Raw genomic sequence first — 14,295 nt, 5'->3', positions numbered from 1 at the left:
TTTGTTTAACACATAATTATTATGAGGCAAGAGTAAATCCCAATGCCTTTGGAATAGGTCTGTGCACTTAGTAAGAAGGGCCCTCTTGTGGAGAGGTGAAGAATGAGTTCCTTATGTTCTATGCCTGGCTAAGATCAACTTTCCCCAGGTTTCTCTACTTCCATCTGCAAGGTCAAGAGGAATTCCTAGACATCAACTCTATCTTGCTTTTCAACGCGTTCAGCCTTGAGATTATTATTTGTTCTGATTCAATCAGGACCAATTTCATTATGCCTTTTCCCACTGTTTATGTCAGTTACTACTGCAAGGAGTCTTAAGATCCCATGTCACCCCTCACTCAGATCTCCAGTCTCTGCACAGCCCATGTCTCTCTATTCTTTGTTCCATTAATTGCCTAAGACCTGTGCACTATGACCTGTGGAACTAACACATGATTAGCGAAATTCCTCATTGTCGCCCTCTTTTCTAAACTTTTCCTTCTCCATCTTTCTCTGACTGAAGTCTATAGTCCTGAGGACACTGTTTCTCTGTAGCATTCTCAGTGTTTGTTGATTTCCTTTAATATAAATTATACCACTGGATTAACTGGTAAAATATATAGTAGTCCCTCCTTATTAGTGGTTTTGCTTTCTGTAATTTCAATTACCCAGAATGAGCCGTGGTCCAAAGATATTAACAGAAAATTCCAGAAATAAAAAATTCATATCTATGTATGTATAGGAAAAAACATAGTACATTTAGGGGTTAGTAGTCTCTGCAGTTTTAGACATCCTCTGGGGGTTTTGGAACCTATCCCCCATGGATAAGGGGAAACTACTAATTGTCCTCATTTTCCTCATTTCCACTTTCACACCTTTATTACTACTTCCTCTTTAAAAAGTTCCAGCTTTGGCCAAGACCGGTTGAGCATCGGCTTGGGGACTGAAGGGTCCCAGGTTCGATTCCGGTCAAGGGCATGTACCTTGGTTGTGGGCATATCCCCAGTAGGGGGTGTGCAAGAGGCAGCTGATCGATGACTCTCATTGATGTTTCTAACTCTCTACTTCTCTCCCTTCCTCTCTGTACAAAAATCAATAAAATATATTTTTTAAAAAAAGTTCCAGCTTTGAATTTCATGTCAAAAGATTATGTCACCTACTTGTTGAGACCATCTCCCTCATTTTCTGTTGAATTTTAATTTCTGGCTTATAGTTGCTCTCTATCCTAATTCTTAGTAATTTAAATATCTTTGTAAATGATTCTTCCAACACCTTGGTTTCCTAGTTCCTTGAACTTCTTTTCTATAAAGATCTTTTTATTTATCCTATATCAGCCATATGTTTCCATGGGCTTATTTAATTACAGCAATTCTCAAATCTTAATTTCAAGCTTCCATTTCCTTCTCACTCTTTCTTAATGTCCCTAGCTCACTTCCTTTAGTTTCCTAACACCAACAATCCTTCAACCCTCATTCATATTTCCAATTCATTGTTTGTACTATCTTTACATGATCATTATATTTTTCATGACCTCTCCTCCTTTTTTACAGTGGGTTAAATCCCATGGTCAGTCTTATAATCACTTGCTTATAGGTTCTTGCTTCAAGGATCTTGCTTGACAAAAATCCTTATCTTGGACAAATCTAACATTTTCTGTTCTATGTCTGATAAATAAATGTGACTGGAGATAATCATCATTCTGATTGATGTATCTTTAAATTTATGACTTTGATCTTCAGAGGGCCCCTTAATGCTGCTTGCTAGGCAGTCATAGTATATTCTCCTAAATGACTATTTTCTCTTCAGACCTTTAAACACCTTTCTCCCATTTCCACTTTCTCATTCTCACTTTCTATTTTCTGAAATAGAAAATAAAGGCAATCTCAAGAGAATTTTCACAAGCTCCCAACTTGGTGTTTGTTTACTTACTTTTTTCAGTGATTTTCAACTTTTTTCATCTTATGGAACATATAAACTAATTGCCAAAATTCTGCAGCACACACACAAAAAATATTTTTGGCCAATCTAACAAAAATAAGGTATAATTTTGATTTATAGAAATAAATAATAATAGTAATTACCTACCTTTTATGGTTCAAAGTGACTTTTTAAAGAATCAGGTGCCTATACTTGTATATAAGGATTTCTGATACCAAGAATTAACCAATCAGACACAACCATATTATGTGGACATAACCAATAAAATGTAACTCATATGACCTATATATTTATGGTTCAAGACGGGACATTCACACTGGATGGCTATTGTTGTGTTGGCTATTGTCATTTAAAAATATATATATATATTGATATATTGATATATATATATATTTATTTATTTATTTGTTGTTTGATTCCAAAGAGGAAGGAAGGGGGAGAGATAAATAGAAACATCAACAATCAGAATAATTGATCTGCAGCCTCCTGCAATCCTCACACTGGGAATCAAGCCCACAATCTGAGCATATTCCCTGACTGGAATCGAACCATGACCTCCTGGTTCATGGGCTGACACTCAATCACTGAGCCACACAAGCCGGGCTGCTGTCATTTTCTTATTTGGTAATCTAAGATGTCAGTGCCCCTGACTAAATAAGTTAGGTATTGCATGTTTTAAAAATTCTTGCAGTACACCACTTGAAAATTACTGCTCAACATATCCTGTTCAATTTCTGATAACATTCCGTATCCCTTCTGGCCTATTCAAGGACTTCACTCTTCCCTGTCTTTCCTGCATTATCAATATTTTCCTGCACAAATATTCAAACATGATGTTATTGCTTCCATTTTTCTCTTGATCCCATCTCTCCTTTCAGAAATCACTTTATTTCTCTAGTCCCCTTGATAACAAAACTTTCCCCAAAGAATTGTCTATATTTGTTGTTTCTAATTCCTTTTTTTTTCCCCCTCATTTCTCTTGAGCCCAGTCTAAGCAGATAGCTGCTAGTGCTCTTGTCAGTATCACAAGTAATCACGCTACTAAATTCAGTGGTGATCTTATCCAGTGTCATAGTTTTTAAGTATCATCCATATGCACTATCAGTTTGATATCTCTAATTTATATCTCCATTTTAAACCTATTCCCTGAATTCCAGGTTGATATATTCAGCTGCTTACTTATCTTCTCCACTTGAATGTCTTAATATAAATTTCAAACCTCCAGGCCCTAAAGGGAAGTCCTCTGATACAGTCTTCCCCATTTCAATTGATGACAACTTTTTTCTTCCAATATCTCATTCTAATATCTTTTAGTTCATTATTGATTCCTTTCTGTCATAACCCATTTCCAGTTTGTCAGGAAATCCTTTTGTTGCTATCTTCAAAATATATCCAGAAGCCAACTATCTTGTATCATTTCTACTACATCACACTGGCATCAGCCAACATCAGCCTTATCTTGGTACTACAGGCTCAGTACATGACATTCGTGCACTGGGGAGGAGAAGGGGGTCCCTTAGCCCGGCCTGTGCCCTCTCACAGTCTGGCTGGCACCCCTTGGGGGATGTTCACCTGCCACAGAGGCCCGAGAGCCTCCTGCCACTGCTGCTGAGCTCGCCAGCAGTGAGCCTGGCTCAGCAGCGCTCCCCCTGTGGGAGCACACTGACCACCAGGGGGCAGATTCTGCATTGAGTGTCGATTTGCATTTTAGGGTTTTATTATATAGGATAGCTTCCTCTGTGCTTCTGCCCTCCTCTTTCAATATCTTTTCCATCTACTTTTCAACATAGCTGACAAAGTGATCCTTTTTATTTTTTGTTAATCCTTACCCGAGAATATTTTCCTTTGATTTTTAGAGAGAGTAGAAGGAAGGGGGGGAAAGACACACTCAGAGAGAAACATCGATATGACATATCGAGTATTTGCCTCCCGCATGCACTTCTACTAGGGCCAGGGATGGATCGAGCCTGCAACCAAATTACATGCCCGTGAATGGAATTGAATCTGAGACTCTTCAGTCTGTGGCTGACACTCTATCCACTGAGCCACACCAGCCTTGGCAAAGTTATCCTTTTTAAACATGATTCAGTCATATCACTTTAATAGCTTCCCATCTTATTCAGAGTAAAAGTCAGAACCCTTACATGAGCCTTAATGGCTCAACACATTTCCTGTTCCTACTAAGTCTCTTATTTCTCTCACCTGTCTCCTATCAGTGCTCATTTGGCTTCAGTTACATTGGACTACTTGTTCTTTACTAAGCATTTTGCCCAGCTGCTGCCTTTGCCTGAAGTATTTTTCTCTATATTCTCATGGTTTCCTGAATACCTTCAGGTTTTTACTCAAATGAGAAGGTCTCTGATCACTCAGTTCAAAGTTACATAAGCTCCCATCCCCATATTCTTCACCCCTCCTTCCCTACTTTGTGTTTAACAGAAAAAAAAAAAGAGATCACTTTCTAATACTCAATTATATAAGTTAGTATTTTATTTATTCCTATTAAAGCAGGAGTGGGGAACGTCTGACCTATGGGCCATATAAGGGCCACAAAATCATTTTGTCTGGCCCTGCCAGTGCATTAGGGAGTGAGTTATCGGGTCTAGTAATAATTAATGTCGTTTTTAAACATTCGTTTAAAATCTTGCTTGGCGTTGACTTGTATTGACATAACCTTCAAACACGTGGTATCTACAGAACGTGTGAAGTGCAATTAACAAGTTTTGCTTGAAAAAGTTTGTGTTTGGTTTGGTTTTGTTGCAAAACTAGGGCTAAGAAGATGGCGGATGAAGAGCATATTCAGCACTGCATGCTTTACGAGTTCCAATTAGGAAGAAAAGCAAGTGAGGCTGCAAAAAACATCTGTAGTGCTCTTGGTCAAGATGCAGTTAGCGCCAGAAAATGCCAGCGTTGGTTTGAGAAATTTCGCGAGGGAAATTTTTTGTTAGATGACAAGAGTGGTTGAGGCCGTGTGTCCAATTTTGATCAAGAAGCTCTTCAAGCTCTTTTGGTGCAAAATCCTCAAATTACCCAACAAGAGCTTGCGACAACTTTAAATTGTTCACAAAAAACAATTTCCAATCAATTGCGTGCACTTGGCAAAGTCCAAAAGTTTGGAAAATGGGTTCCTCATGAGTTGACCGACAACAACCGTAATCAAAGAGTCAATTTGCAGTTCGCTCCTCTCTCGTCAAAACCTTTGCCGTTTTTAGAGCAAATTGTTACCAGAGATGAAGAATGGGTGCTGTATGTTAATTTGAAAAGGCGGCCTCAATGGTTAGACAAAAATGAGGCTCCGCAGCCCACGCCAAAACCTGACTTGCATGCGAAAAAAGTGATGTTGTGTGTTTGGTGAAATTTTAAAGGAATTCTTCATTATGAACTTTTACCATCTAACCAAACCATTACAAGTGCAGTGTATAGTGCCCAATTGGAAAGGTTAGCCCAAGCTTTAAGAGAAAAAGAACCCGCGCTGATTAATCGGAAGGGCGTAATTCTTCACCACGATAACGCACGACCGCATACTGCAAGAATCACTGCTGAAAAACTGCGCCAGTTGGAATGGGAAGTTCTCCCTCAACCTGCATATTCTCCTGATATTGCCCCTTCCGATTACCATTTGTTTCGTTCTTTGCAAAACTTTCTTCTTGGAAAAAAATTTAATAATGAAGAATGCCTCAAAAATGCATTGACCGAATTTTTTACATCGAAATCACAAGAATTTTACAACAGAGGGATTAAAATGCTTCCTGAGCGTTGGGCACAAGTAGTAGAAAACAACGGCAACTATATTGTTGATTAAATTTTGTTGTATTGTTTAAATAAATTCGATTTAAAAAAGTATTAGAAAACGACATTAATTATTACTAGACCTAATAATTAAATGTTTGACCAAATATAGTAGGCTGTATTTTTAAGTTGAGAATTTTATATGGCCCGCAAATGAGGTCATAAATATCCAAATTGCCCTTGGCAGAAAAAAAAGGTTCACTGCCTCTGAATTAAAGTGTAAGCTCTCTAAGATCAAGGGTGTTAGACTATCCTATCCACTGCTATATTCTCAATGTTTAAAATAGGTGTGGCACAGAATAGGCAACTCAATAATATCTGTTGAATAAATGTATGTCCTGGGTTATGATGTAAAGATGTAAAATTTGTTTCTTAATTGTATTGCTGTCAAAAATGTTTGAAGTACATTAGCAGGTATTTGTCATCAAGATGTGAGTTTGAAAGGCATGCAGTTTTATGGCAAAGAAATTTAGTGAAATTTTGTATGATTATCAAGATAGTAGGTGAAATGTAGCCCAAGAACAATTTATTCTTTCAGACAGAGTGCTTTAACCAAAATTTTCTGAAGTAAGAGTTAAGTGAACTAAGTGACATAAATAACACTTAATAAAAGATTTCATCCAATCACTTCAGCTCTCAGGCTGTGGCTCCTCAGGTTGATTTTTGCTCATCTTTTCTAGGCCTAATCATCTCGGAAACCTACACTGCTAATCTTTGCTGTAAAGATCCAGGAATGAAATGCATATTAGTTGCAAGGATATACTTCTTTAATGAAGACATCAATGAGCTTAACTGTGTTCTTATCTATTTATATTACTTCATGATTTAAGAATTTGTATTTTATTTTAACGTTCATATTCATGCTAATTTATGATATGCATGGGAGGAACAAGGTTATTTGGGTTCAGTAGTTCTGCATTATCCTATTAGGAAATTGTCAAAAGAAGAAAAGTCAAACTACAATATTGACAGTTTTTCAAGAGCTATAGGAAAAAATTAACACTTCACAATTAACAGGCATTTTTGCTTTTTCCTTTTTCAGACGGTCTTAAAATCACTACATTTGCCAAAAAACAACTGTCTCTATGTTCTTACACCAGACTTACCACCACCTTCATCATCTAGTCATTCTAGGTAAGGTGTTTACTTTTTTTGTTAATCTGAAATGAAAAGTTTCATTGTTAATAACATTGCTTTAAGTTATATATAAATATCAAAATCAAATAAAAATCTTGTTGAATCATTAACTTACTAACAGTGATTAACTATCTAAAATTTTAAATTATATGGTTTAGATAGTTTATTTGATTTTAGTGGTGGCACTTTTTCCCCAAAGAAAATCTTTAGCAAAACTTCATTATGCAAAAAAGTAAAAAATGTTATTTATCTTTTTGAAGGGGTGGGGTGGGGAAAGAACTAAAGTTAGAGGGAAGAGAATAATAAGTAAATGGAATTCCAGCCTATCCCATAGCTAAAAAAGGCATACCTTTGAAGAACATTCATTGAGCTCTGCAGAATGCAGCTTAAAAAACACTGATATATATTTTTTTATATTGCTGATATTATTTTCTCCCAAAATTACTGTGCTCTGGAAGGCAACTTAGGCTAGATGATTATATGTTTACTTAAAAACTATGTGAAAAGATCAGATATAGAGTTAATTTTTTTGATTCCCGTCTTCCATTCATCACCACCCCCTCCACCCCTACCACCACTACCCTAGTCTTCTCTTTGGCAACCATCATCTTGTTCTCTACATCTATGGGTCTGTTTCTGTCTTGTTTTGTTTATTCATTTGTTTTGTTTTTGTAGAGTCCACATATAAGTGAAATCATACAGTATTTATCTTTCTCTGTATGACTTATCTCATTTAGCATAACATCCTCTTGGTCCGTCTATGTTGTCACAAATGGCAAGGTTTCATTCTTTTTTTTATTGCTGAATAATACATATATACCAAATCTTTATCCATTCATCATCAATGGACGCCTAGGGTGCTTCCATATCTTGGCTAGTACTGGTAATGCTGAAATGAATAGGGGTGCATGTGCCTTTTCAAATCAGTATTTTTGTTATCTTTGGATAAATATCCAGAAATGGAATTCCTGGATAGTAGCAACTATTTTTTTTTTTTAAAGATTATATTTTTATTGATTTCAGAGAGGAAGGGAGAGGGAGAAAGAGATAGAAACATCAATGATGAGAGAGAATCATTGTTTGACTGCCTCCTGCACACCTCACACTGGGGATTGAGCCCACAACCCATGCTGGCCAGGCTCTATTTTTAATATTTTAAATTAAATTTTAAACAGGAATCTCCAGACTGTTTTTATACTGCAGTAATTTCTTTGTATTGCTCGAAGTCTTACATATAGTATTACGTATGTCTCCTTTTCCTCCCATTGACCTTCCCCCTTCCACTCAACTCCCCAGTGTCTGTGTCTGTTGGTTATGCTTATATGCATGCATATAAGCCTATTGCATACCACAGTAATTTACAATCCCACACAGTGTATGACACTTCCCGTTTTTCCACATCCTCGCCAGCATTTGTTATTTGTGGATTTATTAATGATAGCCATTCTGACTGGTATGAGATATCTTGCAGTGGTTTTAATTTGCATTGCCTTGATGATTAGTGATGTTGAGCATCTTTTAATATGTGTGTAAGTTGTCTATATGTCTTTTTAGAGAAATGTCTACTCATATTCTCTGTCTATTTTTAAAATTAGATTGTTTATTTTTTTGATGTTTAGTTGTATGAGTTCCTTATGTTTTTTGGATATAAACCCTTTATTAGATATATAATATGCAAATATTTTCTTCCATTCAGTAGGTTGATTTTTCATTTTGTTGATGCTTTTCTTTGCTGTGCAAAACTTTTTTAGTTTGCTGGAGTTCCCGTTTGTTTATATTTTTCTTTTGCTACTCCTGCCTAAGGAGACATAAGATATTGCTAAGAGGGATGTCAAAAAGATTACTAGCTATGTTTTCTTTGTTTTATGGTTTCAGGTCTTACATTTAAGTCTAATCTATTTTGAGTTTTTATGTTTGTTTTTTTTTAATATGGTGTAAGAAAGTGGCCCAATTTTTTTTTTTTTTTGCATGTGTTTGTTCTGATTTTCCAACACTACTTATTAAAGAGATGATCTTTAATTGTGTATCCTTGCCACCTTTGTTGTAGATTATTTGACCATATAAGCAAGGATTTATTTTTGGGCTTTCTGTTCTATTTCATTGATCTATATATCTGTTTTTATACCAGTATGATGCCATTTTAATTATTCTAGCTTTGTAGTATAGTTTTTATGTCATAGATTTTAATATCTCCTATTTTGTTCTTTTTCCAAATGTCTTTGGCATTAGTCTCAGGCTTGAACCTGTCCAAACGCTGTAGCTGCTCTCCACAGAAATTAAACATTTTAGAGAGTTATAATTCAACATAAAAGTCTGAGCGAACAAAGCATATCAACAAAACTGAATAGCTCTCCTATTCCTCTGCAATGCTGAGTAAGCCAAGATGCGCAGCTTGGAACCTTGAAAGGGGCACGTTTCTAGGCATATGCTGAGGAGTATGACATCTACCACTGCATTACAATGTGATGCTGAATTGAGAACTTTAATGGAAAACATCCAACCATACAGAACATTAAAATTTCAAGAATAAAAAAAAAAGTTTTTGGCTATTGGGGTGTTTTGTGGTTCCATATAAATTTTAGGATTAGTTGTTCTAATCTGAGAAGAATGCCATTGGCATATTAACAGGGATATTGGTATATATTTGTTTAGGTAGTAAGGACATTTTAACAATATTAGCCCACCCATCTATGAGCAAGATATATCTTTTTATTTATTTGTATTTCTTTAATTTCTTTCTTCAGTGTCTTATAGTTTTCAGAGTACTGATCTTTCACCTCTTTGGTTAAATTTATTCTTAGGTATTTTATGTTTATAAATTAGATAGTTTTCTTAATTTTTTTTCTTCTGATTGTTATTGTTGTATAGAAATGCAATAGGTATCTGTGTTTTGAAACTTTATTGAATTTATTTATTAGTTTGACTAGTTTTTTGGTGGAGTCTTTAGGGTTTTTCTATATAGTATCACATCATCTACAAATAATGAGAGTGTTACTTCCTCTTTTCCAGTTTGTATGCCTTTGATTTCTTTTTTGTTGTTTTGTCTGCTGTGTCCAGGACTTTCAAAACTGTTTTGAGTGTAAGTGGTGATAGTGGGCAACCTTTTCTTGTTTCTAATAATAGAGGAAAAACTTTTAGCTATTTACCATTGACTATATTAGGTATGGGTTTGCCATGTAGAGCATTTATTATGTTGAGATATGTTTCTTTTATACTTTGTTGAGTTGTTTTATAATAGAGGATCTTGAATTTTGTCAAATGCTTTTTTTGCATCTATTGAGGTGATCATATGGTTTTTATTCTCTATTTTGTTAATGTAAATCAATGTAAATCTGTAAATCAGTCCTCTTGATTGATTTACAGATGTTGAGCCATTCTTACATCCTTGGGATAAATCCCACTTGGTCATGCTGTATAGTCCTTTTATTGTATCGTTGAATCTATTTTGATAATATTTTATTGTTAATTTCTGCATGTATGTTCATCAAGGATATTGGTCTGTACTTCTCTTTGATATAAAATTTTTATTAAGATTTTCTCTCTATTTGGAATAGAGGATCTCATTTTTCAATTTTCACAGTGAAACTGAGTACATTATAGAATGAGAAAATTATTTTAATGTTTAATTATATATTATATTATTATGCCGGATGAAGCAAATTTATCTAAAGTGAATTATTATGCTAGTATTCGAGTAATAATTTTTGTGAGTATAATCTCATTCCAGATCTATGTTTAAGTTGTTTTAGATCTTTATAATATTTACTTTTTTTTTTTTAATACAACTTGGCGATTTTGTGTGGTAGAGAGACATGTATCCCTAAACTTTGAGTATTGTCAAACTTTTACCACTATCTATCAAATATCTTTATTATTTACGTAATAGAAGGAAAACATTTCTGTTTTTCTCTATTGCACTGCTCATAGGACACTTCTGGCCACAACATTTATATTTATTTTGTTTGTTTCACCAGCAGGCAGTTAGTCAGTACCTGCTCAGTCCCACAAGGCTGGCCCCCACATCAGCCAGCAATTGCAAGTCTAGGTTGTCTGTGTTTTTGACCAACTGGCTATAATTGGAGGTTGATAAAACCTCCTTTTTGGGTATGATGATTTGCTAGGACAGCTCGCCAAACTCAGAAATGTCCTCTACTTACTATTATTGATTTATTAAAAATGCATGTGTGTGTGTGTGTGTGTGCATATGTTTATTGATTTCAGAAAGAGGAAGGGAGAGAGAGAGAGAGAGAGAGAGAGAAAGAGAGAGAGAGAGAGAGAGAGAGAGAGAGAAAGAAAGAGACAGAGAGACAGAGAGAGAGAGAAAAACATCAATGATGAGAGAGAATCACTGATTGGCTTCCTCCTGCACACCCCCTACTGAGGATTGTGCCGGCAAACTGAGCATGCACTCTTAACGGGAATTTAAATCTGTGACCTCCTGGTCAAGGGTCAACACTCAACTACTGACCCATACTGGCTGGGCAAAAAACAACAACAACAACAACAAATATACTTTAAAGGATATAAATGAACAGCCAGATGAAAAAATACATAGCAAGCTCTATCAAATCATTCAGCTGGGGTTTTCTATGGAGGCTTTATTACATGATTGACTGAACCATGCTATTAGTGATTAACTCAACCTCTTGCCCCTCTGCTCTCTTGATAGGTGGGGAAGAGGGGGATACAGATAGCATCTTATCACAAGGTTGGTCCCCCTATTAACACCCATTCTAAAAGGTTTTCTGAAAGTCACCTTATTAACAAACTCAGGTGTAGATCAAAATGAATTACTTAATTAAAGAGTAACATGCTAATTGACCGTACCTTCATGATGCCCACCAGCAAGTCAGGAGTGAGTATGCAAATTAACCCAACAAAGATGGTGTGTTGATTTGCATATGCAGGCACCAAGTGGCCAGGGGGTGTTCTGCACCACCCCAGCTGCTCCAAGCCTTTGGGCAGCGTGAGAAGGCAGCTCTGGGCCAGAGCAAAGGAGGTGCCAGCAGCCTGGGGAAGGAAGGCCCATTCTTGCACGAATCTTTGTGTCTCGGGCCTCTAGTTATGAATAACAAACAAAACTGCTTTCATCTTGCTCCTTTCACCTTTATCACTCTTATTATTGATTATTGATTATTATCTATTATTTCTCATAGTGTGGTTTAATGGATTTACCAAAAAATCTTCCTGAACTAATGGAAGTGTTCTTCATTGCCTTTTGGCAGACCTTAGTTTGATTGCCAATTGATCAATCCCTAGGCAAGCAGGAGTCTACAATGCTCCTGAAATGCACTGTTTATTGGAAAATGAGTCTTCACATAGCACTTAAGTAGTCTTTTCTAGTTGACTTTATAGATTTTTACCAAGTTATAATGATGTTGTTTCCTGCATTGGAATAATAAGAAAGAAAAATTCAAAGTGGAACAAAAGACACAAAAAACCTGGGTAGCCAAGTGGTGGAAGGAGGGGCATGTAGAATTTCCTGCTAATGAAAAAGTTATATTAATGAATATTTAATTAAAATATAACTAAAAAGCCAAGGTGTTTTTATTTCAGTGTGTTAATATAGCTTTCTATACAACTAGAGATTATTTTTGTGTGTGTGATGTATCTTAAAGTCTGATTTCAGAGGAGACAATAAAAAAATTTATGCAGAATCTTAAAGGATAATGATAATAATTACTTTTAATTTTTAATTTAAATTTGTGTTTTACCAAATAAAAATATTTTTTGACGTCTTAACTATAGAGTGAAGTCCAAAACAATTTCCGGTTGAGATATATACAGCCCATCATGTTATCAAATATAATAGATAAAATTGCCGTGTGATAAACTTTATGACTTAATTTGATATTTTTGTTATAATTGGTGAATAAATAGAAAACTAACTTATAATTCATAACCATTTTATAATCTAAAAAGGAGAAAATAAAAGGTAAATCTGATTTTTAGTGTTATATTTGAGAATAGACAAGTGAATGGAAGAGGTCTGAAATTGGTAGAGGAAAACAGGAAAGTTTATGCACATATTATCCCATCCATTTTTTTTTAAATAAATTTTTATTGTTCAGATTATTGCAAATGTGATCCTCTCCCCCCCTCAATTGCTCCCCTTCACAGGTTCCCACCCCACCCTCTGTCCTTTCCCCATCCCCCATTGTCCTCATCCATAGGTGCACAGTTTTTATTCAGTCTCTTCCCACACCCCCACTCCCCTTTTCCCTGAGAATCGTCAGTCCACTCCCCTTCCATACCTCTGATTCTATTATATTCACCAGTTAATATTGTTCATCAGATTTTTTAATTCCCTTGGTTTTTAGATTCACTTGTTGATAGCTACGTATTTGTTGATCATAATTTTTATCTTTATCTTCTTCCTCTTCCTAAATAACCTCCTTCAGCAATTCATATAATTCTGGTTTGGTGGTGATGAACTCTTTTAGCTTTTTTTTATTTGTGAAGCTCTTTATCTGTCCTTTGATTCTGAATGATAGCTTTGCTGGGTAGATTATTTTTGGCTGTAGGTTCTTGCTATTCATCACCTTGAATATTTCTTGCCATTCCCTTCTGGCCTGCATGGTTTCTGTTGAGAAATCAGCTGACAATCTTATGGGTGCTCCTTTATAGGTCACTACCTGCTTTTCTCTTGCTGCTTTTAATATTCTCTCTTTGTCTTTTGCTCTTGGAATTTTAATTATGATATGTCTTGGTGTGGTCCTCCTTGGATTCCTTTTGTTTGGGGTTCTGCGGGCTTCCTGGACTTGTAAGTCTATTTCTTTCCCCAGCTGGGGGAAGTTTTCTGTCACTATTTCTTCTAGTACTCTTTCGGTATCTTGCTCTCTCTCTTCTGGAATCCCCATAATTCTGATGTTGGTTCGCTTGAAATTGTCCCAGAGGTTTCTTACACTATCTTCAACTTTCTGGATTCTCTTATCTTCTCCCTTCTGCAGAGGAATGTCCTCTGGCTCTTTGTGTTCTAAATCTTTATCTTGATTCTTGCGATCTTCCAGTCTGTTTTTAGGACTTTGTATAATATTTTTTATTTCAGACAATGTTTTCTTCATTTCTTGTTGATCCCTTATTATTTCTAGTTGCTCCCTTTTCATATCCTCAGGTTTCATTTATTTTATCGTCCTTTTTTAGGATATTGTTGAATAACCTTATAACTGTAGTTTTGAACTCAATGTCCAATCTTTTCTTTTCCTCCATCTCCTTCCTTTGTGTCCTTCTTCTTGTCTGCATTTTAGTTGTTTCCCTGATTTGATGGAATAGCTTTGTGTGCTAGGTGTTCTGGTAGAGCCCAGTAGCACAGCCTTCCCAGTTACCTGCAGTGGACAGTCTTGGTGTAGCCCTTTGTGGGCTGTGTGCAGTCTTGTTGTTAAGCCTTGCTTATTGTTGGTATCACTGGGAAGCATTGATCTCCAAGCCAATTGGCTGTGAGGATCAGCAGTGTCTC

The 14,295-nt window shown here is 35.9% G+C and overlaps 1 protein-coding gene across 9 annotated transcripts in view; it reads left to right on the top strand.

Annotated features, from left to right (window-relative positions):
- FAF1 (Fas associated factor 1) overlaps window positions 1-14,295 on the top strand; it is a 294,589-nt gene that overhangs the window by 79,909 nt on the left and 200,385 nt on the right. For all 9 annotated transcript variants that reach the window (XM_036447942.2, XM_036447943.2, XM_036447941.2 and 6 more), the window contains one exon: window positions 6,745-6,836. In XM_036447942.2, coding sequence (XP_036303835.1) covers window positions 6,745-6,836 — 92 coding nt within the window. The remainder of the gene's footprint in view (window positions 1-6,744; window positions 6,837-14,295) is intronic.

The sequence above is a fragment of the Pipistrellus kuhlii genome, unplaced genomic scaffold, assembly GCF_014108245.1.
Source record: "Pipistrellus kuhlii isolate mPipKuh1 unplaced genomic scaffold, mPipKuh1.p scaffold_m20_p_2, whole genome shotgun sequence".
Lineage (NCBI taxonomy): Eukaryota > Metazoa > Chordata > Mammalia > Chiroptera > Vespertilionidae > Pipistrellus > Pipistrellus kuhlii.
This window is presented reverse-complemented; position numbering and strand designations above follow the sequence as displayed.